Here is a 23,342-nt window from a genome sequence, read left to right on the forward strand (position 1 = left end):
CTAAAGTAAAAAGGAGCGAACGAACACAAAGTTAATATGGCTACTTAATGTTTCAGTGATTAAACACAACCTCATAATATATTATAACTTTAGTCCGCTGAAACTTGCACAAAGAATCTCGGCAACGAGCGAGAGATAGATAGAAAAGTACAGCTGGCGGCAGACAAATAATAATTTCATATCACGTCGCTGAATGTACCGCGCTAACTAATGCACACACTCGCATTGAGCCGCCTCTGCACTTTTACGCAGTGTTGGCTCTTTGTTAATTAATGTTAGCTTCAATGCGAACACTGCTTTTACCGCACTGCGCTGCTCCAAGTACTTGTCTGTAGCGAACTGCGGTCACTGCAATATATTCAAAACCTTATTTATTTTATGAAAAAATACCCAGAACATAGTTTACCTGATTCCTGCGTCGTGTACTTAGATTTACTTCTCATGGTGAGTAGATGTAAAATTAAAATTAATTTTGTTACCCCGTTGAATTACTTTACTAAAATATTCTCGGCTGGCTATAAAGCTAGCATCCCTTTTTAAATTTAACGCGAGAGAAAAGGACGTTTTAATTAGTAATAAATTAGATGGATGCAGCAGTAAAAGCATCCCCGTATAAGTCATAAGAAAGTAACACTGGCAGAAAGCTGTTTTATATTTAATGTCGAAAACTTAAAAATAAACTCGTTAGCGTAGGGCGTAGGTCATCATTAACCACATCGCCATTCAACGTTAACATTAAGCGGAATCGTTTAGGCGCAAGCTTATATACAATCAATATTTAACAAATACTGATTTGATGCAATTCTACAAATATATGTATTTTTAAACAATTAAAATTAAATTAAATGGTAAAACTTTGGATTAAAATATAAATATAAATATGTTTTATACAATGTTAAGATTAAAACGAAACGTTATCTCCCACTGTCAACTGTCATTCTTAAATGACATCTGTCACTTGTGGAGGTTATGTTTTTGCCTAAAATAAATAGACCCGATATGTTATAAGTACTGTTGCATTAAGAATAATTAGAGAACTTAGATTACTTTTCCATTAAAATGTCGTTAATTAGAACAGGCTTGCAAAGACTAGCAACCGTTTTTAGTGGAAGTAATGGTAAGCAACATAAATCTAATTTTTTTGTCTCATAATTCACATTTAAATAACACACCACAATTCTTTTCCAGGAGGCATTTTATCTAGATTTCTCACAAATGTTGTGCCTGCTCAGCAGCAATCTATTAATACCCAGAAGGAAGTGATAGAGACATGTAACAGAATGATTGCACAGAAACCGTCTCGTAACTTTGCTATTATACATCTCCTGGGTAAACAATGGCGAGTGAGTGATGGCGATCTACTCGTAGTAGAAGGATACTGGCCGCCAAACATTGGTGATCAGATAAAATTAGAAAAAGTACTTTTAGCAGCAACAAAAGATTTCTCATTGATTGGTCGGCCACTCGTACAACCAGACCTAGTAACAGTCACAGCTACTGTGGTCTCCAAGGGACTTTCACACACTCGCGTACACTTCAAAAAGAAGAGGAGGAAGCAGTTCATGAGAATCAACTTCCAAAGAGCTCAGCAGACTATGCTGAGAATTAATTCTGTTGAAATTGCTGATAAAATTAATGCAAGACCTAAAAATGAACAGTGAATGTTGTTATGATTTAGACTAAATGTAGATAACAAATAAATCATTAAAAAAATACTTTTTATTTAATTAAATTATTTAATTTAATATATTGATTTCATATCTAGTTTTTTTAAAAAGAAATAATTTATTAAACTACATATATCACCTATCTAATTTAACACTATCACAATATTTCTGAAATTCCAACTTATGTTCCTCTATTAGAAATCTTTTCATTCCCTTAAATAAATAAAATAGCTTTTTATTTTCAAGCAATCTCGTCAATGTATCCAATAATTTGGTATAATTTTCTTCCTTCTTGTATGCTGATATTGACATTTGAAATTCTTTATATTTCTCCCCATCCAAAAGCACTTTAATTTCTTTAACAAAGTCAATCAGAGATTCAGGAGCGACCCTTTCTATATTACTAATTTCTTTGCTTTTCGTAAGGTTCTCCTCAAAACCAAATGCTTTGATTTTTAACTTTTTCTTTTTAGCACCAGTATTTAGACTAACATCCTCAGCATTCCTTTTGTGTATTGTCACCAGTGATTGTATCTCAGTTTTGACAGATTCATTACTGCAGTCCAATGCGCTAAAAAGATCTTTAGTTTCCTTCGGTCTAAATTCATTTAGATAATTTGATGCTTGAGCTTTTTTATAAAAGTCCATTGAAAAATCTGCATACACTTCATTAGAGTTTGGATATTGACTTACGGATTTATTTTGGGGATTTTTATTGATAATTCTTGTGTTTGCCGCTGGGAATGAAGCACCACTAGATGTTGCAATACTTTCTTTGTAGTTCACATTGCTCTCATAAGGTAACAGTGGTTTTAATCTTGGGGCTGGCAAAGATGTTTCAGCATTCTTGAAAAATCTACAAATCTCACTGACAGTTTCTCCAAATTTATTTGATAAGTTTATGTAATCCCTGAGCCAAGCAGACAGCTGATTTTTTAACTTTGGACTGTTAAATCTACCATCACAAAGTAATATTGCTCCATAATCATTTTTGTGTCGTATAACTCTACCAATAGCTTGATTAACAGCTCTTGTTGCTTCTAAAGCATACCATTCATCCCCCGATAGGTATTCCTTGTCTTTTACTCTCAGTTCTTCTAGGTATTTTTTCTTTAGAATTATTCGTGGGTCTTTCAATGGAGGAAATGGTAGTCCTGTTATTATAACAGCCCTACCATTCATATCTGCAAAATCTAAGCCTTCTGATACCTTACCTCTACAAACAGCCATAAAACAAGCACCTTTGGTATTAGGATCACTTATTTTGCTATAGAAATCGTTAATAATAGCGTTAAATGTGTCCTTTCGTTGCGGTTCAACAAATATTGGTTTAATGTTGTTGATACCAGACCAGATTCCTTCATTTTGCCACATCTCTTGACATTTGGACATAATTGGATAAGATGGAAAGAAAACTAAAAGTCCGTCAGGTACAACACGACAGAAACTTAAAATGGTTCGACCTAAAGATGAAATATATTTTGGATTGTCTCTATTTTGATAGTTTGAGTTAAGTGGTGTTCCATCTGGACCTTGGCCAATGATCTTAACACAAATTTGATTAGATTTCACAATATGTGGATTCTCCAATAGAACACCTATGGGTATTCCTAATTCAGAAATTAAAGGTTTTAATGGAGCAAGAGTTCCACTAGTTAAAATAATGCTTTTTACATTTTGTTCCAATAATTGTTTCATTCCGAATCCAGGACTGAAGCACCAATAGCTAAGCACTCTTTCGCTAGTTTTAGTACTAGTGGTCTTTAAAGCACCCCAGCTATCAGACTTTTTGTTCTTTTTATCCTCCACGCTTATATGGACTTTGTAACATAATTTCACTCGCTCTTTGTAGGCATGTGTGGTACCACTGTATACAACATTTAACAAATCTACAATTTTCTGTAAGCCCACACCTTTACGTTGAAATGGTGATGCATTGGCTGTGGACAGATATTGAATAAGGTTTTCTATTAAAGTGATGACTGTCATTTGGTTGTGATCTTTGATCTCAGCTTTAGATAGAAGCTCAAATATAAAACTCCCAGGGTATGTGGTACCTTCACTCCCTACACTTATCTCATCTATAGCTTTCTCTAATGCCAACATCATTTCTTTCAAAATACACAGATCATCACAAGTAAAGTCTTTAGGTGTAGTATTGTCAAGAGTTGCATCCATTTCTTCATTGTTCTCAACAAAACTCTTCATAACATGTGTTATTTCATCAATACACAAAGCCACATCGGTTGTGCGGATCTGTAATGAAGCTGATTCTTCACACATTTTCTCAACATTATGAGCTTCATCCAAAATTACAATATTGTTCATTAGTTCGACACCATTAGCTTTTCTTGATTTTGGATCCAATATATAATTGTATGGCATAAATATTATATCAGCATCTTGTTTAAGTTCTTTGGATAAATAATAAGGACAACATTTTAACTTCTTGCCCACACTAACTAAATCTTCAATGTCTAAGATATCATCTCCTTTAACTGACCGGTCTTCCTTCTTTGATTCAACATTGTTATAGAAGAAACAGGTCCTAGCTTTCACTCTGAGTTGACACATGTGAACTTTGTTCATATTATTTGTTTCTTTAGAAACTTCTGGATGAATACACATTTGATCTCTCGAACCCAACACGGCTGCTTTTACATGTCGGTAACTTGATCGTTTTAATTCCTGCATCGCCTGTGTTAACTGCGAATGTGTTCGTGACGAATAAATAATTTTTGGCATACCCCAGGATGTGTTATCTTTAGATTTGCCACTAGCCTTTAAACTTTCTTTTAAATTACCACTAAATCCGCCACCACTGTGCTCCGAGAAATTGCCAACCTGTGCATTCATTTGGAGTTGCGCTTTTTTCACTAACAGCCAGGCCAGTGAAGAACACAGCAAACTCAGGGTCTTTCCCGTTCCAGTCGGTGACTCCAGCAAAGCATTCGTATTGTTTTGTAAACTTTCAATCACTTTTTCCATGTACGCTCTTTGCACTTCATATGGTTCGAACGGAAAACTAACAGGTATACCAGATATCATTACTTCAGGCATTTTTATAGCGTATTTGGTACCCCTTAATCAATGCTTTCATTCGCGCCTCTTTATTTCAAAATAAATAAAAAATATTTGAAATTTTATACAGAAAAAACGTCATTCGCCATGTGTCATCTGTCAAAATTCCCGCAATTTTATTATACCAGCCAACCAGCGATCATAGAGAGCATAAATATTTTTGTGGTGGTCCAAAAATCACACATTGACTACAGAATGGCATCTTATAAGTAACTACTATCGAATCTTAATCATATTACAAGGGAATAATACAAACATGTTAACAAAGTATATATTTATTGTTATATTGATATAGTGACACCGTGTATTCTCACAAAGTTGTCACTTCCGCAGCTCGCTAGTAGCGCCCTCTTGCTGGATTCACTTTTCGACATTTTTGGATTGAACATAAGCCGTTTAACGGTTAAGTGATGAGCAGCACTGGAAAAAACAACGTGATTTTTATGAGATTGCTATTCCAATGGCCACAGAATTATTTAATTCGCTGATATTTATACCTATTATCCAATTCTTGTAATAAGCACCATCCGTCGATACAAAAGCTGTATATCCTGATAACACCAGATTCGAAACCAGTAGCAAGTATCCGCTTAGTGTCGACATTGAAGGGTGCAAAGTCGATTGCCGTCACAGATGTATTTGCCAGTTCTAATGGTTTGCCGCAAAGGCTGTGGTATTTCAATGATGTGGAGGTCAATTCGTCCGTTTTGTGCCAAACACAAACCTGAGAAAGTTAAAGTTTTAAGTTTAACATAATTTTAATATCACATTCCTTTCAAAGAGAGCTTAAATCGTGTTAATTTTAAGTTACAGTGACAGTTACATGCGGATGAACACATACTGTCCGAGGCATCTGGGAAGGTCTATTTCCAACAGTGGACTGACAGGTTGATGATGATAGTAATATTTGTATATTTAATCCCACTTTTAATAGTTTATACTTTACTAAATGCCTTACCTTGCCATCTCTAGATCCAGTAGCAAACACCTGACCATCCTTAGCCCAGGCGCAGCACCAGATTATCCTGGTATGTACGCCGTTACTCTTGTCCGTGCACGCGGACATCTCAAATGTATCCATGCCTTGTTGCCTTTGGTATAAGGTCCACTTTCGGTCCCGGGACACAGATAGCAGCTGTTGACTGTCCGGTGAGAACGCTAGCTGAGTTACTGTCAACGTATGTGATACCAGCTTCTGTATTTGTTGCCAGTTCGTTGTTTCCCTAGAATTGAACAAAAAATAAAGTTAGATATAAGTAATTTTTACAGTACAAAAAATATCGTAGTAAACGCTGGCCATAGACAATGAGTTAAAAGCCGATTAGTTGGTTACCTTTATCGGACAAAGGAGAAAAATTTGTATTTATTTGATTTTCTTACGGTGAAAGTAAATATCGTGATGCAACTTGCCCACATCTGCGGGGAAATTCAGAGATATGTACGAAATCATCCCGCACTGGGCCAGCATGATGGATCGGATACTCTCAGTAGTATAGTATAGTAAACTGTTGATGTCTCATAAATAAATTGAAACCATATGAGCACTGAGGCGTGTTCCTGGGCGTTGGCGCGCGCAGCGGAGGCGAGCAGGCGGGCGTCGGGCGCGGCGGCCAGCGCGAACACCTCGTGCCCGTGCCCGTACAGCTTGCGCCGCTCCGGCCACAGCGTGTTCTGCATCAGCATCTCCTCGCTGGGGGGCGCTGACGTACACTTCACATTACTCACAGGCTAGACTAATGCTTATACACTATGCCTAACTGACCCGGTGGCCAAGTCAAACTAAATTATGACAGCTCACTAACGATCCTCTGTCAAAGTCAAGAAAGTCAAAAGATTTGTGCTGTAGCTGTCATGTTATTTTTTTTTCTTTTAAATAATTTTCTATGTCTATATAGGTTTAGCTAGGTAGTTTCATAGTCTCCTCTACTTTAAGTTGGCAATTAGCGTCGTAAGAAACAGCTTTAAATTACCGTTCAAATGTACAGGAACGAAGTAACCATCGTTATCGTCTTTGTTCCCGGTGTCGCCTTCTTCACCGTTGAACACCGCCTTGTTAGATAGACCCAGGGAAGGCACCGACGCTCCTTCGGGACCTGTTATAGGAAAAAAATAAAAAATCGTCAAAAAAGTTTCTTTAAAAAACTTATTGTTTTTGAACATCGGTTGTGACTGGCGGTAAAACGGCTTATAAATGCCATAAAATAATTCTAGTAAGAATATAAAACTCACCACCTATTTCTTCCTCTACCAACTTTTCGCCGACAATATTATGAAAGTTTTGTAGGAAGTTGTGAGGTGCCTGGAAGACCCGGATGACTTTCTCCTCTGCAGCGGATGCGAATGTGGTGGCTGTGAGGGGCGCTATGGAGGCCAGGTCGTAGCCGTGCACCTGCGGCCGCGCCACCTCGTGCCACTCCACACCAACATCTACAAGTTGGTAATTACATAATTAAATAACAGCTGTTATTTAATTACTTTATTTATATTATTGTACATAGTTTTCATTATTTAAAATGGCAACTCGTGAATAGTCATTGATTTGGGACATAAAAGAATATTTGTGCAATAAGATACTTTTGATTCTTTACCATCAGACATAGTCCAAGGCGCATGCAATCTGGTGGTCTGGTCTGCGCTGACGCTGAGTAGGTACCGTCCGCGGTCAGGTTCCCAGCGCGCGTCTTCCACACTGCCGAAGTGACCTCCGCACACCACTTGGGGTTCCCACTGACTTGTCTCCTAAATATGCGGCAAGAATTCACTAATGCTTGCTTATAATGTAACTTTCAATGTCATATAATACTTATTGAAATTAAGTCAAAAAAAGTTAGTGACTCAAATACAAGAAAAAAAAAGAACTAGTCCAAAGTTATTACCTCATTCAATGTCCAAATGTGAAAAGATCCATTATAGCCATGTCCAAGGAAGGATTTTCCATTGGGTCCGAAACGACTGCCATAGAAACCCAGCCCATTGCCCCCCACCTCTCCCACGCGGACTCTCTCCACCCACGCCCCTTCTCCCAACTCTGTAGATTCCGGCTCCCAAATTATCAGAGTTTTGTCAAGAGATGATGACAATAGTCGGTAAACTGGGACATTTCTTTTGTTTTCTGAAAGTTAATGATTTAAAACAGTATAGTAAAGTGAACTTACTAATATCAAGTGTGAAATTGTTGATGGATAGATGTATGATTGGTACCATATCAACTCCAAATCAATTTTCTTATAATCAAATTAAATACTTGTGTCATATCTCATTGGATGCCACTGCACTCCATACACCCAGCCTTCGTGTCCAGCCAGTACTGCTTCTAACTTCACAGACCAATCTTTCCCGTAAGCATGGAAGAGTTTCTGTTCCACTCGTATCTCTGTTGTGGTCTCCACTTCTGTATGCAAATGGATCCGCCACAAACGGATATATGTATCTTGTGATGCAGATGCCAGTAGCACTGAGTTCTCATCTGGAATAAATTAATTTGAATTCTTAACATAATCATTTCCTGAGAATGACTTTAAAACATATTTTGATAACCACCAACAAAATAATTCTAACATTCCTTCTCTTTAAAATAAAGGGAACAAAGATGTGTTTGCAAAACTTTAGTCAGTCATTAGTAACAAAAACAAACAAAACAAACTAAAACACTGACAATTCAAATTCATATATTAATCAGGTTATGTTGACTTAGGATCAACAAAAAGTTTTTTCATAACAAAAGTGTTTAGTTCCTTGTTATACTAAAGTTGAAATTATATTGCATGTTTTATAAAAAAAATATATTATTCTTAACTTACCAACATCTAACACATCAAGTCCTCGGACCCAATCCTCATGTCCCACCAGCACATGCACTCTATGATATTCCTCTCCAGCAAATATGTGTATCTTGTGGTCATCCAGTGCACAGAACAGAACCGGCTGATTGACTGCTGGCAGATTGTGTGCATACAGGGTCAAACATAAACCCGAATTTAAATTTATTGTTTGTTTTAAGGACACCACACCTGAAAATATTTCGTGTCATAAACATATGTCATAAATTTGTTTGGATACTATCATGAAATTGACTATTTTTATTATATAGTAATAAACTAATAGTTTATTTCATATATAGCAGTAACTTTACGTAAAATAAAAATGAAAGCACATTTGTTCACACATGTTATGTCTGAAATAAACTATGTCTAAGATTAGAATTAGTTTAAAGGGAATAAACTTTTCTTAGGCCAATATATTAACTAAATATGTTTAAAATCAATATTATTGTATAATGTAAATTTTATTATAACTTACCATTAGAGCGCTCCCACACTTTTACAGTGGAATCTATTGAACCAGTGTACACAACCAGATCCTCTCCATTTGTGTAAATGCTGTGGATGCAAGTAATGCCATCTGTGTGGCCAACCAGTGAACTTGTTACCCACCAGACACCATCCACTAGGCTCCATATTGCAGCAGTTTTATCCGCTGAACAAGACACAAACTCGGTACAAGTGCCATTTTCCTTATATATCCATTTCACTGAGTTCACTTTAGATTTGTGGTAACTGAAAACTTTTAATGGATTTTTTCCTTTATGTTCCTGTAAATGTAAAGGAAAATTTTAATTTCGGTTAATTTGTTGTAATATTTTGGTCTTGCTTTTATTTAATAACATACTACTATAATCAAATCAAATCAAAAGCATGTTATTAAAAAATTATAACATGGAAAATTATATACAGGATAAGCTCAACCAGAAGTTTTGTATTATTTAGGAGGCAACTATTACAGCAATAAAATAATTGCAATAATAACATACCGTATCGTAAACAACTACAGCGTTTGTAGCTCCGAAACAAACAATACCGCCATTATTCCAGTCGGCTATTTCTGGAATACGATTACATGCAACCGATGTGTAAATCTGTTCGATGTTAACTTTCATATCGGACGATTTTAATAAAAACAATGCTGATTGGAAGTTCTATTTTTGCTTTGTAAAAACTTTAAGGTTATATTGACATGTTTCGTGACAGATGCTTTGACATTTGACAGTGACATTATTATAACGTTTTTTTCCGTTTTTCCGAAGGAAGAAATAGAATCCTTCATTAAATAGTCACCCATAAAGAAGTCTTTTTAAGCACACGGCATATCAACCATTTAGCGAACATATATTTCTTGATTCACCATTTTTTTAAACCCGGCACCGTCTATACCGAGGCGTCCAAAAATTACATGAGGTTTTTTTTTAATTTTCTGCCCCTCCCCCGCCTCTGGTGAGATATCATGAGATTTTATTCAACCCCCTCCCCCTCGCAAATACCTCACGTAATTTATGGTCGCCCCCTAAGGAACTTATTTATAATTATTTTAAAAATATAGCGAGAATAACGTAAAAACTGATAGAATGGGTGGACTCTTGACACTCGCGCCACCTATTTAGTCTTTTTTCTATAGCTTTCTCTTTCTTTCCATTTTATCGTGTAAACGCAAAATCAAGTTCAATTATGCTAAATGCGCTTTAATCATCAGACACAGCAAAACAACTTTTATATATGTAAAAATAAAAGAATCAAACCTTTTTAAAACTATGTATTTAAAATGTATAACTAATCATAAACTGGATGAATATAACATAACGCTTACAATAAACAATATTTTATATTGTATAACATTTGTATTTGTACAAAATACTGTGGAAGCACCAAGTTGAAATCAGATAATTCCTGCCAATATTCAGCCACAGAAACAGCGTCAAATCATTATAATATTACATACGCTACAATTATGTATCTACAAAAATCCTAAAATTATACCAATTTTAAAGGCACAACGATAAAAGTATGAAAACTCAAAACTACACTATCAATTTATACACCCTGTCATAATATGTATGTGTCGATTTTAACATTTTTAAAAGCTATCAATTATTATAAAAATCCTAAACAACTCGACAAAATGTCTACATCTAAAAAATAGATCAAAGTTATTTTTTTAAAGAAATACCAATTTTATTTGCGTATACAATTGATACATTTAAAATTACAACATAATGTTTAGTTACAGCTATATATTTCATAAAAAATATAATGAAGTCGAAAGATTAATAAGCTTTGAGTATTTTAGTGTTGCCATACCATACAATTGCTGCTTACAGCACCGTATCAAGCTAATTTGAAAATAGCTGTACAACATATAAACTTATTCTTGGATAAACTCTTATATTTAGTTAAAGGTAGCAAATTACAAATTAGGTAATTTTTTATGTAAAATGTATATCCTCTATAATTATTTAACCTAGTTTTTTTTTTAATTTTTCGTTTATTTTCGGCTGTAAAGAGTTCTTACATCCAAGATTGAATATAATTTTTTTAAAGATGTCTTCAAAAATTTATGAAGTCTAGCATTTTTTAAACTTCACAACTTCATAACTTTTGAAATAAAATATTAAAAATGAATACTAATTAAAATTGCAGTCAATTCTAAACTTTCTACTTACTGTGTATATTTTCATTGGTCAAATAAAAAATTGTTCAAAAAGTACTAACACTACTTATATCTGTTCCCTTATAAGAATGTATAAAACTTCAGCAAAATGCAAATGCATTGTCTCGGATTTTTCCACGAGGTCAGAATAAAATTCATTGCAACACTACGTGTTTGAATGAACAAAATCAACATAGAAAAGTTTAAAAACAAAGTAACATTCAATTAACAATATTGTTAATGAAAAAGGCAAAAATGTATGAATCTACGAATATCACTAATCAAACGTGACTTTGGGCTGAGTACTGCACTATGTAATATTCTACCCTTGCGTAAAAAAAATATTAAAAAGGTTTTTTCTCTTTTGTTGTAGTTTGAATTTTTAGCTGTTCATAACGGCTAAAGATTTTTTCGGTTTCTTCTTCAAACTGTTTATGAAGCTCTTTATTTTGTTTGGTTTCTTCTGTTTTCCTTCGCTCAACTGGCTGACATTGCCCAAGGATTTGTTATCATCAAGTGTGATCTTGTCACAGCTGTCCAGACCCGACATGGATATACTTTTTATAGACGGAATACTCGGTAACTGTAGAAAGGCCGTTTTATTTGCAGTAAAGCCATTCGCAATGTTTCGTGATTCAAATGTATTATTGTTTGTTGTCACCTCTCTGATAGCGACTGCGTGGTTTGATCCGGTACTGTTTAATCTAAAATAAAATAAAAAATTGTTTAATTTTGTTTTCCCTTCTAATACATTTAGGATTTTACATTCAGCAAAAAGGCAATATAATAACCTATTTGCAATAGAGCTGTTAACAGAGATTGAACAAACTTTTTAAGACGTCATATTTTTTTTATTTTAAGCCACCGCTTGAATATGATCCCACCTGATGTTAGGTGATGAAGTGGTTGAAAGACGGTATGCGTAAGTTCATTACATACCTATTCAATACAGCGTATGTTCATGCAGATTAAAAGCTACTTTGATATAGAAAGTGTATATATACCTTGGTATATTAGTGATCTTAAGGGTGTCGCTGAGGCGTTGCCAAAAATCGTATGGCGGTTTGAGGTGCTGGGAGGGGTAGTACAGCTTGTGGTAGTAGGTGAGCTGCATGGGCAGCTGGCATGGCCGATACACCAGGGGGATTATCTTCAGCTGCTTCCGCTCTACAACATTCAAAATGTACATGCAACTGGAGATGGCATCTCCATCAAGTGTACGGTTGTCGCCAAATAGGTATTATAACAAATTGTTGGTAAACAGTATTTGTATATTTTAACAATATATAGTGCGAAAATTATAATAACGAGAACTCGAAAGGGGCTCGAAGCTACCCCACGTTAAGGGTGACGGCTTTGCAACCTGCACTGGGCCAGTATGGATGACTTGACATGAATTTTTGAACGTCACGTCACGATCTTTTCCTTCACAATCTGAAGGTCAAATAAATGAACTTGTAATCTATATAAGTAATCTGTATTTACAACTAACAAACATTCTTACCAATAGCAACGGCTTGTGCATAGTTTGTGTAGTAGCTGTTTGCGTTACACTTGAGGAAGTCTGGGGAGTAGACGAGAATGATTCGCTGGCAGCGCTCCGATATGAGCCGAGATACCGGCGCGTACTGCGTCGAGTGCCCCGGCAACAGATCCTCTTCTGTGCATAGCTATTAACATTACAAGTTTTAATTGCAATTTAAGATTTATTTTATTGTATACTTTTATTAATTGTAAGTTTTTAATGACTAACATAACCTATCAAATCAAGTTCATATTTTGGAACTTGAATCCTTAGAAGTGCAATGTCATAGATGTTCACAGGAATACAAACATGGAAATGACGATGAGATTTCAAGGGGAGATAGAAAATAAACATAAGTTCTCCATTCTGTAAACAGGGAAAAAAAATTGTGAAATTAAAAAGCGTTAATTTACCCGGAATCCTTGTGCTCTCATTCGAGCCAGTAGATGATCTACGAAATCCTTATCCTCTTGTGCATACACAACATATGCATGGTAGTATTGTGGCTCTCCGTACATTCTGTCTTCATATGTAATAAGACTGTCATCATCTGGCACCTCCATTGATAGCCTCAGAGGATTGTCATTTGGTCTTCCTGTGGACAAACCATGCACAATGTCAATGATCCTTGTGTAGACAATAAAACAGAACATAAATATAAAACTCTTAATTTTCTACACGTAGCAAAAAACATTATTTAGACCTTCAAAAATTATATTACTCCTTATACTTTTAAAGGAACAATTAAAACAAAAGAGAATTGATTTGAGTAGTTCTTCAAAGCAATATACTTATTATTTTCAGATGTTATCCATCTTAAGTTAATTAGTGATTTTTTATTATAAATAATATTATTTATGTTACCTATAAGTCTTCCATGTCTGAGTAATTCTATACAATCATCAAACACATCATATCTGTCGAGGCGTTGCAAGTACTCAAGGAGGAAACCAACATAGGCCGTTTTTGGATTATCACTCATCCATATTTCTAAAACTTTGGCAGTTCTGTCCGACTGCAATTCAACATTTGCGGCAACTTCTGCTGATATGTTGGCCAATGATGCCAGACCCCGCCAATACCTATAATATTAAAAGGATTTCTTAGATTTTAGAAATAAATTATGAATTAACTATGCATTCTTCAAACATCATGCCATCTCATGTTTATTCTGACAACACAACAAATGAGTGCTTAAAGTTTGTCTTATAATCAGATTAAGCAGCAATTTACTTAAAAATATTTCCAAAATTTAAAGAAAAAATGTGCTAGGTGTTGCACAACTCCTTTCCCCAATCTCCACAACTTCTTTTATAACAGACAATATGAATGTATTATATTGATTATAAAAACTTAGTATATAAACAACATAAGGAAAGTGTCTGATAAAATGTGACACTTTGTGTAAAGCTATCCACCGTGAATTTTAATCAACTCATTGTCATGGGTACTATCAGAAATAAATGTTTACATATTTTTTCTATATAAATTAACTATCTTGATATAGAAGAATCTTATAAACAAATTAACAATAATATTAAAAGATTTTTTTTTACATGACTAACATAAGCAGGACATCTAAGGCTCAGTTTGCATATGGACTTAATAATTATTGTTGCTGGTGTGATTGAACAAATATACAAAGGGTTTTAGAAATTTCACAGAGGGCATACATCTATTACCCCTAGGGGTTGTATGACAGGGATAATGGACTAACCCTGAACAGCACACATTCTGCTGTGTAAAACAAAAACAATTTTCGAAGCGTCACAAATATTTGAAAATTATGGGTTGATTACAAATGTAACGCACGTAATGAAAATAATAAAACTTCAATGTTATCCAAAGAAAGAATCAATTAGTACGACAATGATAGCAATCTATTTTAAAAATACCTTGGTAATTTCTCTGGTCCGTCACTAGGCAGTACTTTTGTTGAGTTTAATAAGTTTGATAACAGATTTCGAGATTCGTTTGTAAGCCAAGAAAGAGGAATATCATATAGATTTGTGTCTTGATCCATTTTGAAAACGTTTTGCGGCTAGTTCAATAATATTTTTGTTATATTTACGATTCGTTTCATTTTAATTCTTAGAATCACCATAAACGTATGACGTTTATATTATAGTGCTGTCAAACTGTGAAATGATGTCAAAAGTCGTACACTTTTCTTACTCTATGGTTGCAGATAATAAAACGCTGAAGTTGGCTAAATGGCTAAAGGACATCATATTGGCTGTCCCGACGATCGATGATTTCGGTAAACTGTACAACTTTTCATACTGCATAATAGTTTTATTTGGAAACGAACCATAGCTAAAGGCACCCTATGAAGTTATCAAAATTAAAACTGTTATGTTCTTATGTATAAGAATATTGTTTTTGTTTTTAATTAAGATAATCTCGGAAACAATATAATATACATGAATATCTCTACGCAGATTAAACTTATGGAATAAAAGATATAGAAATAATTTTCCAACCATATACTAAAGTTTATTACAAACAAATCTTATTCCACTCGTTTACACCTCACAAACAGTGGACCAAAATTTAACATTTCACTAAACAAAGACCATACCTACGAATTATAATTAAAGTATCATTTTCGTTCGAAGAAGGTTCCGCGGTTCCTCCATAGGTTTATCTTTGCCCAATAACGTCTGTAAAAGAGGATTTTGTGGGGAAAACGGATTGCGCTTATAGAAAAATCTCTTTATCAAAGTGTTTCTGATAGTCATGTCAGTTTTTCTTAATTCATCTCGTGTATGTTTTACAGATATTCCCACGTTTGCGTTTCTCGGCTGCAGGGGCTTTTGATTTAAATTTTTCCAATTCACGAAGCCGGGCCTCTTAGTAATTCCGCTTACATTCTTATGCGCCTCCTCTATCGGATCGTGATCGGCTATGTGCTTTGGCACGGCTAATCTGCTTTTTAAGATTTTCATAAAGGATTTTTTTTCACTTTGTGTACCGATACTTTTAACTTCTATTTCTTTTAGACATAGTGGCACTTGAGGAGGTACTTGTGAAGGTACTTGATTATAGCGATGTTCCATTGAAGTAGAATACGAAGATGTCATGGGATAGGAGCCATGGCGCAACCCCTGTTCATGAACTGCTGACGCATAAGGTGAGGCTAAATACGTGAGTCTAGACTCCATACCGACAGGCGCTCGGTAGGAATGCTCCGGCGATGTATGATAATGGTAGTTAGGAGGAATAGGGGGCGGATGATAATACTCCTCTTTGTGCATCATATAGTTTGTCACGTGCTGTCTATAAGGTGACTTCGGTTTCACGTCCACTTCCACTGTGCTTTCACTCTCACTTAATTCTTGTATAACTTCCTTTTTTCTCTTTTTCAGTAAATTCCCAAAAGATTGTAAGACTTTTGCCAACTTTTTTTTCCTAGGCTGTAATTAACAATTAATTATAAATTTTAGTAATCTGAAATATATTTATTTATAAATTATTTCATTATGATATTGATAAATATTTACCTTGACTTCAAGATTTAGAATGCTGCTGAAATCGAAATCGGAGTCCGGTTGAGTGGCGGCCGCCTCGAGGCTAAGCTTTTCCAGGATAGTGTCGGAGTAACTGGCGTTACTGTACACACTGTCCTCGGTTTCCTTTGACCCGAAAGCCTCGCAACTTTTGGAATAGCATTTCATCTGAGATGTGCCGACTTTAGCGTCGTGAGCGGAAGGATTAGAACTATTACCCGCACTTCTGGAGGTTAATAATTTACTTAAGTGCGGAGTCTTTTCCGCAACGTTTGTGTTGTCAATGCTTACGTCACGATATTCTGCATTAGTTTTTGGCTGGGGAGTTTGTTTCACATAATTATATATTTCCTTAATAAGCTGCTGAGTCTCATCATGCGGACCCTTGTCTTGTGTTTCACGCGTGTCGGCACTGAACGTGGCGTCCTTGCTGAGCGCTGACGATTCCTTAAGATGGTTGGTGCACACCGAGCACGTGTGACTTTGAGCAGGTATCACGAAACCATTTTGCACGCAGCCGATGGGGCAAATCGGTACTATTGGATAGCAACAAGGATTTGGAAATGTAGGTATGTAAGGTTTTGGTGGATTTGTAGTATTATGAGACATTTCTGAAGTGTTTGGTAACACAGAAACGTTCGTTTTTTCTTCCTCGTGTTTAGCTTTTGTTGAATATTTCTCAGATGTTTCCGATTTATCACTATGCATCGTCTCTTTTTTCATTTCCTCGAGAAAATTTTGTAGAATATCTTTTATTTCGTAAAGAGCCTTATCCGTATTATCTACAGCGACCCCGGTTTCTTGTGTTTTGTTGATCAATAAATTGTGAACGGATACGTTGGGCCGATTTTGATCCACTGATTGACACGGCACAGAAGTGTTCAATTCATCATCGGATTCAAAACTTCGCGTCTCTGGCTTCGTAGAAGCTTGCGACAAATCTTTGTCTTTTCTCAAATGAATAAAATTGGTTAAATCGTCATTCTGTATGTTTTTATCGACCGTTTGTACTTTGGCTTTGTGTACGGAGGTTCTGGTGTGAGGGCGCGCGGCGCGGGGGCCATAGTCGTCGCAACGGTCGTGGCGTTGCGCGGTGAGGTTGAGGCGAGGCCGCTGGGAGGTCGGAGACGGCGGCACCTCCTTGTAGTGCTCGTATGGAATCATATTGTATTCGGCGAACTTTTTCCTCGATTTAGGACTAGATTTCTCCTTCACCGGTATCATATCATACAGAGAATCGTTGTAATACTCTTGATGTTTCCTGCTCTGTCTGTTGCGCGGATAACGTTTAGAGCTGTACAGCCTGGTATCGCAGATGCTTCTGACGTCGCTGTAACTCGGGGCGCTCCTCATTCCGTTCCGAAAGCCGGGCTTGTCATAGCAGCAAGAGCACAGTTCACTGCCCTCCTGGATGTCGTCATCGACGGAAAATTCCTGGTCGCGGCATAGCGGCGCCGACAGCTGGCTCCAACCCGACTCCCTCTTGCTGAACATGTTGACGGGCTTGTACTGCCGTCTTATTATATCTTCTATAAAATCCTTATCGATTTCTTTTTTTGGTTGCTTATATTTTTTCCTTTTCATTCTTTCCTCATATTTTCTAACAAGATACTCGATATTATTTTTACGATCATCTTCCTTGTATTTGTGTGAATCTTTAAGTATAATTGGATTCGTATAATTCAGTTTAGCGCGCCGTTTTTCGTGACACCTCGCATCATCGGCTTTCACGAGGTCGACGGATGAACGGTGGCTGGTAGACGAGTAACTCAACGGCTTTTTCCGGTTAACTAAATTGGAATCGATTTTGTTTATCGCATCTAATTTGATATCATGTCTTTTTGCTACATGTTTACTTTTTGTAGCTATTCCTTCGGCCTTTGACGCTATTTTGTTTATCTCTTTTTGTAACTTGACATCTAAGTTGAACGTATCAGATACCTTACTTGTAACGTCACTTTCTATAAAATTTTTATACTGATTTTCCGAAGTCTTGTACAATACTTTTGTTTCATTGTGGTTGATTTTGAATTTTTCTAGACTTGTTTTAATTTGTTCATTTTGATTGGTACACAATAGATGTCGACACTGAGCACCGTCGTCTATCGCGTAAGGGGATGGGGGCGCGGCGGGAGGCAGGTGGCTGCTACGCCCTTTCACCTGTGCCACTTGCTGCTCAACTGAAATCTTCGGTTTTAAATTAGACGCGTTTATTGTTACATTCGAGTTAGTTTTTGTTTCTTGCGATGCGGTGCCTGAAACATTTAAATAGTAACGCATAAATAGCTATAGCTTTCACAACACAAATGCGATAATATCAAAAACTAATTCGAATCCTTTTTGCATGTACTAGCCCAACAATTCTGTAGAGTTAGTTTTATATCGCATAAAGATTTTATAAAGCCGGTGAAAACCTTGGGAAAAAGTGTGTAGTGAACCAACCGAGAGCTCGCCTTAGGAAGTCCTTGATGGCGCGGTAGCGGCGCCTCGTGCGGGGCGAGATGCGGCGCCGCGGCGTACGGAGAGTCATCACCGCATATAAGCAGTCTGCTCTGCGACTGAAAAACGATCCGCCTTATGTTAAGCGGGGCTGTAGTAGGGAAATAGACTTATGGTACTTACACTAGTAAAATTTCGTCTATCTCTTATCTCTTAACATAATTTCGTATAAAAACGACCTATAAAATTATTTAGTATGTTTCATATGTATGTAGGTAAGGCAACCCTGTGTATGGACTTGGATATACTCAACATAACATTACCTTTGTATTTACACGACGATTCCGAGTGATCGAGGGTAGACTGAATACAACAATTTCAACATTTTTTTTGGGTAAAATTATAATTCTTGACCAAATTCTTTCACTTATGATTACTTTATAAAAAATGTTTGAATTTTAAATTGATTAAAAAAATTTCTTTAGTCATGTTGACGTTAAAGTTGTTTTCCTTTTTTTTATTAGAATCCAAATTTATTTTTGGACAGTGCATAAAAAATCTTGAATTAATTTTTAATTACAATCCCATGTACGATTCGTTGTAACTGTAAAAAGCTTGTCTAGGTAATTAAATAAAATAAGGCAAATATAGAAATTACACATGTGAATATTTATTTATGTCTTATTCTTTTAAATTAACATTTGTATAGTTTTGACATATAAAAATTTGAATCGTTGTCAAATGAGCCTTGATTTTAGATACTTTCTCCATAAATATATTAGAAATTTACAATAATGTTTTCAAAACTCCTAAAGCCCGCTATTCAAGCCCGTAGTGGTTATTCTCTTCTGCAGCGAAAGAATTCCCCACTAATTACCGTAGTGCGACGCTCCGGCGAGCTGATTCCCCCCACGCAGTATGACGTGCCCATACCTAGGAAGTTGCACCTGTCCTACGCCCTCACCAGGTACTGGGAAATAATCCCTCTGTTCCTGGTCACCATGACGTCATTGACTCTGATGTGCGCCTCTATCGCATGGGCATGTAGAAATAAAGTGAGTACATATTTTAGCGCATTCCAATTCAGTAATATCAAGATACGAAACTATAGTTATCGGCAGGAGGCAAAAGATTAAGTCAAAAGACTTGACTATCATCCCTTCATACCGGAGCTCAAGTAGGACTGCAGAAATGGTAAAGTGCATACCGCATCGGATTTTTAAAAGCTTTTAAGCAGTTTAGAAGTGTGCTAGCCAATACTACGAACTTCCAAATTGTATACTCAAATTGACGTTTATTGTACTCAGGTGGACGTAGTTTTCTCTAGTCGGAGCCGAGACAACATATCGCGAACTATGAACCTGCGGAAGCCATCGATCCATAAGTTGCTGGTGATCAACGACCGTTATGAACCTTGGCCAGAGATGCAGGCCGCGCTCGACAAAATGGTGGAAGCGGAGAAGCGCGCCCTCTCGCGGCTGCAATCCTGCAAACACGCTTAAACTGGCACCTTATCTGATATGTCTATGGTTTTTTTTTGTTTTTATACAACAATTTTGATACAACCAATGTATTAATTTACTTTGTGGTTTACTTAATTTTGATATAGAAATTATATTGAATGGAAATTATTATATTTTGCCGTAAAGCAGCTAAGTTTTTCATTAAGACATAAAGCTAACCAGAACAATATGGGTACCGAGACCGCGATTGTATGAGATATAGGTAGATAGAAATAGAAAAGTGTGAAAATTAATCGCTAACCTATCATTATAGTTTTATAGAAAAATAATTTACTAAAGAACCCCAATAAATATAACGGTACCTATGTGAGGTGGGATCTGCACTCATGCAATATCGGAGGCCGGGGCCGGAATTTGCAATCCCCCCCCCCCTCCATAGCCGGGCGGGGTGGCCGGGAATGTTTATTCACCCCCTCGCAACCTATTCGGTACTCGCGATCACCCTCTGTGATTGCACCCTATACTCCTTAATGGATTTTTTCCTAAAAGATTTTCCCCTTTGAGACCGTTTTTGTCCTAAGCGACGGTGGATCTCGTTGCTACAGTTTGCAAAGCGCGATAACTTTTTGTTGGTTTCTCTTTAAAACAGTTGAGTAAGTTCGTGCCGTGGAATTTATGCGCTTAATCGTTTCTAAGCTGCTATCGTAGTTAGGGTCAGCTAAAGTTCACCGATTCTATTTTAATGTTAATCTTCTTATTTTAAATATAGAATCAAGAAATTCTTCATACAATAATGATTGAAAATTGGATTTCGGAAAAAGTACTCAATTTTAAGGACTTTTCTAAACGTTCCCAGCTTGAAGTGTGCAATCGTTTGGCGTCAAATGTCCAGTCGGCACGTTCCGATGTAAAACTAACAAATTCTCTAAGTCTCCAACTACTCGACGGGTTTTCAAATACGAATGCAATTTTAAGTTTCATTTGATAAAACCTACGTAAAAACTTATTATTTTAAACTTGGACATACTGATTTACGACGACTGAATTTAAAAAGTTAATTTAATACCATAAACTATAACCATTGGGTTAGGGACAATGAGAAGTGGGTACTCTTAATCTATGGTCATGGTTCACGGCAGTGAGGGTAATAAAACAAAAATTTGTTGAGACACATTTTATTGTCATCCACAGGTGCGTTCTAACTCTCTACAACTACATATACACATGGAAGTGTTTGTATTTGCTATACATTTATTTATCCTAGTTCCTAGCTTCAAACTAAAACGATAACATGTTATATGGAGGCTGGCAACACAGTGAATCAAAAACAGTCATGTAATAGATACAAAAAATTGTAAAATAACTGTTACTAACACGAATGAAACATTAAACTAAGTTAATCGGTCAAAGTAACATGCGTATGCGTACAGTGCCTTTTCAAGTGTTCTCAAAAATAATATTTATTTTCCAAAATATACAAAATAGTGAAACTTCTTTAATAAAATACAAAATATATTTACCGCACTTAAAATTGTTTTACAGTAAGTATTATTTTAAATAAATTATTATCTTACTGCAAATATTAATATTCCTAATAAAAAGAAGTAAACTATTAGCCGAAAATATTTTTTAGAAAAGAAAAACTACCAAAAAAAAAAGTCTTAAATGAAGTTGGCACTATTGGATATTTTCTCAAAATGTCTAATTCGCGTCAAAAAAAGTTATAAAAACACCTAAGTCTTCGGCAAGCAATAGTAGTTAGAAAATGAACACCACCACCCGAACTATACTTAAAAACATTTTTTTTCGAAATAAAAAAACATTATCGAAAAAGTTGGTAAAGGATGAAATTCTTTCAGTTTTCAATTACATTAGGAAATTAAAATTATAAAATGTCATATAATCGTATTTAGTACAAAATAAGAAGTAGCACAATTTATTTTTAACATGAACAAACATTACTTTAAGTACATTGTACTGACTAAACGACAAATTCATAATAAATAACGCTTAAGTAATTACAGGTACAGATTATGTGTTATATGAAATAAAAACATTAAACTGTTATCTATACAATTACATCATATCAAGTATATTTCTAATGTTAATAAATTATAATCAATATTTTAAAATAATTAGTTAACCTACACATTTATTTCCATAGATATATAAACTATAGATGGAGTGTTTCATATAAATCTGATGTTTAATCAAGAGTCGATTTTCAAAGTAATTTTATATTGTAATTTTTTTATAACAGACGCATCGGGAACACCGAGGGGTACAACGACGCTCATGGCCATCAGCAATACCAGAGTAACCGCAGATGCGTTGCCGGCCTTTGAGATGGTATTTTATATCGTAAATGACAACACTGAGGGAATTGTCCCCAACAATGGACCTCGGAAGACATTTTTGTTGTCAGAATTAGGTATCTATAGGTTATATAACTATGTGCACGGGTCTATTTTCATAGAACACCACACATCCAACAATACTTTCAGTAACGTTACAGTGGATTTCCACACCCGAAACACTTGCAAAAACACGCAGTCATCTCTCTCTTTCTGTTTGAAAAAAACAGAGATAACTATATGTTTTTGTATAGGAATCAGAAGTGAAAATCCACTTTTAGGAAATGGTGAAAGTAAAACATTACAATAACTACCATAAAGTACCACTACTAAGCTCTTTTTGGAATGTTCTACGAATTGGTCATACACGAACCCTTTACAATTTATAAGAACTAATGCATAAATCATAATTAATCAGAGAAACCAAACAGTAATTACGAGTAAAAAAACACCTGTCATAGAATAACGCGCCATTTTTGACAGTTAACTTAAAAACACATAATAACTTAAAAAATTGGATCTTGTGTACATCTGAATATTACATATTTTTTTTTAAATATTATACATTCATTAATACAAAGTACAATGTTTTCAAAAATTTAAATAATAATGTTTGAATCAAACCGCCATATATTGACATTTACATGAAAAACAAATATAAATCCTATTAAATATTTACAGTACAAGATTTCTACAGATTATAAACAATTATTGTTTTTATTCGTCAATTGACATAGATTAAATACATGTTTCATAGAAGGCTAAGAGTGATTTATTGTACGGCGACTAGAAAAATGTGAAGGCACGACTTATGATTAAAAAAA

The 23,342-nt window shown here is 35.5% G+C and overlaps 6 protein-coding genes across 6 annotated transcripts; 2 read left to right on the forward strand and 4 right to left on the reverse strand.

Moving 5' to 3' along the window:
* Positions 1-955: 955 nt before the first annotated feature.
* On the forward strand, positions 956-1,715 carry mRpL21 (mitochondrial ribosomal protein L21). Its single transcript, XM_013326588.1, has 2 exons — positions 956-1,117; positions 1,189-1,715. The coding sequence occupies exons 1-2, from the start codon at positions 1,060-1,062 to the stop codon at positions 1,659-1,661; spliced, it is 531 nt and encodes a 176-aa protein (XP_013182042.1). The 5' UTR covers positions 956-1,059; the 3' UTR covers positions 1,662-1,715.
* An 87-nt stretch (positions 1,716-1,802) lies between these two features.
* Positions 1,803-4,837, reverse strand: Rtel1 (Regulator of telomere elongation helicase 1). The gene has a single exon (XM_013326517.1). The coding sequence runs from the start codon at positions 4,725-4,727 to the stop codon at positions 1,803-1,805; it is 2,925 nt and encodes a 974-aa protein (XP_013181971.1). The 5' UTR covers positions 4,728-4,837.
* A 181-nt stretch (positions 4,838-5,018) lies between these two features.
* On the reverse strand, positions 5,019-9,788 carry Elp2 (elongator complex protein 2). Its single transcript, XM_013326969.1, has 12 exons — positions 9,559-9,788; positions 9,048-9,339; positions 8,549-8,758; positions 7,993-8,214; positions 7,625-7,860; positions 7,337-7,487; positions 6,978-7,175; positions 6,719-6,841; positions 6,283-6,448; positions 5,707-5,971; positions 5,246-5,472; positions 5,019-5,168 (listed from the first exon to the last, which is right to left on the reverse strand). The coding sequence occupies exons 1-12, from the start codon at positions 9,682-9,684 to the stop codon at positions 5,030-5,032; spliced, it is 2,355 nt and encodes a 784-aa protein (XP_013182423.1). The 5' UTR covers positions 9,685-9,788; the 3' UTR covers positions 5,019-5,029.
* An 899-nt stretch (positions 9,789-10,687) lies between these two features.
* LOC106128536 (myeloid differentiation primary response protein MyD88) lies at positions 10,688-14,895 on the reverse strand. Its single transcript, XM_013326970.1, has 6 exons — positions 14,649-14,895; positions 13,618-13,835; positions 13,167-13,348; positions 12,733-12,898; positions 12,233-12,395; positions 10,688-11,932 (listed from the first exon to the last, which is right to left on the reverse strand). Exons 1-6 carry the CDS (start codon positions 14,774-14,776, stop codon positions 11,611-11,613), a joined length of 1,179 nt encoding a protein of 392 aa, XP_013182424.1. The 5' UTR covers positions 14,777-14,895; the 3' UTR covers positions 10,688-11,610.
* A 329-nt stretch (positions 14,896-15,224) lies between these two features.
* Positions 15,225-19,194, reverse strand: LOC106128575 (uncharacterized). Its single transcript, XM_013327027.1, has 4 exons — positions 19,025-19,194; positions 18,705-18,820; positions 16,257-18,517; positions 15,225-16,169 (listed from the first exon to the last, which is right to left on the reverse strand). The coding sequence occupies exons 2-4, from the start codon at positions 18,790-18,792 to the stop codon at positions 15,348-15,350; spliced, it is 3,171 nt and encodes a 1,056-aa protein (XP_013182481.1). The 5' UTR covers positions 18,793-18,820; positions 19,025-19,194; the 3' UTR covers positions 15,225-15,347.
* Positions 19,195-19,414: 220 nt separating this feature from the next.
* On the forward strand, positions 19,415-20,246 carry LOC106128307 (uncharacterized). Its single transcript, XM_013326623.1, has 2 exons — positions 19,415-19,756; positions 20,009-20,246. The coding sequence occupies exons 1-2, from the start codon at positions 19,496-19,498 to the stop codon at positions 20,201-20,203; spliced, it is 456 nt and encodes a 151-aa protein (XP_013182077.1). The 5' UTR covers positions 19,415-19,495; the 3' UTR covers positions 20,204-20,246.
* The last annotated feature ends 3,096 nt before the right edge of the window (positions 20,247-23,342 follow it).

This window comes from Papilio xuthus, unplaced genomic scaffold, assembly GCF_000836235.2.
Source record: "Papilio xuthus unplaced genomic scaffold, Pxut_1.1 DF828780.1, whole genome shotgun sequence".
In the NCBI taxonomy this organism is placed as follows: Eukaryota; Metazoa; Arthropoda; class Insecta; order Lepidoptera; family Papilionidae; genus Papilio; species Papilio xuthus.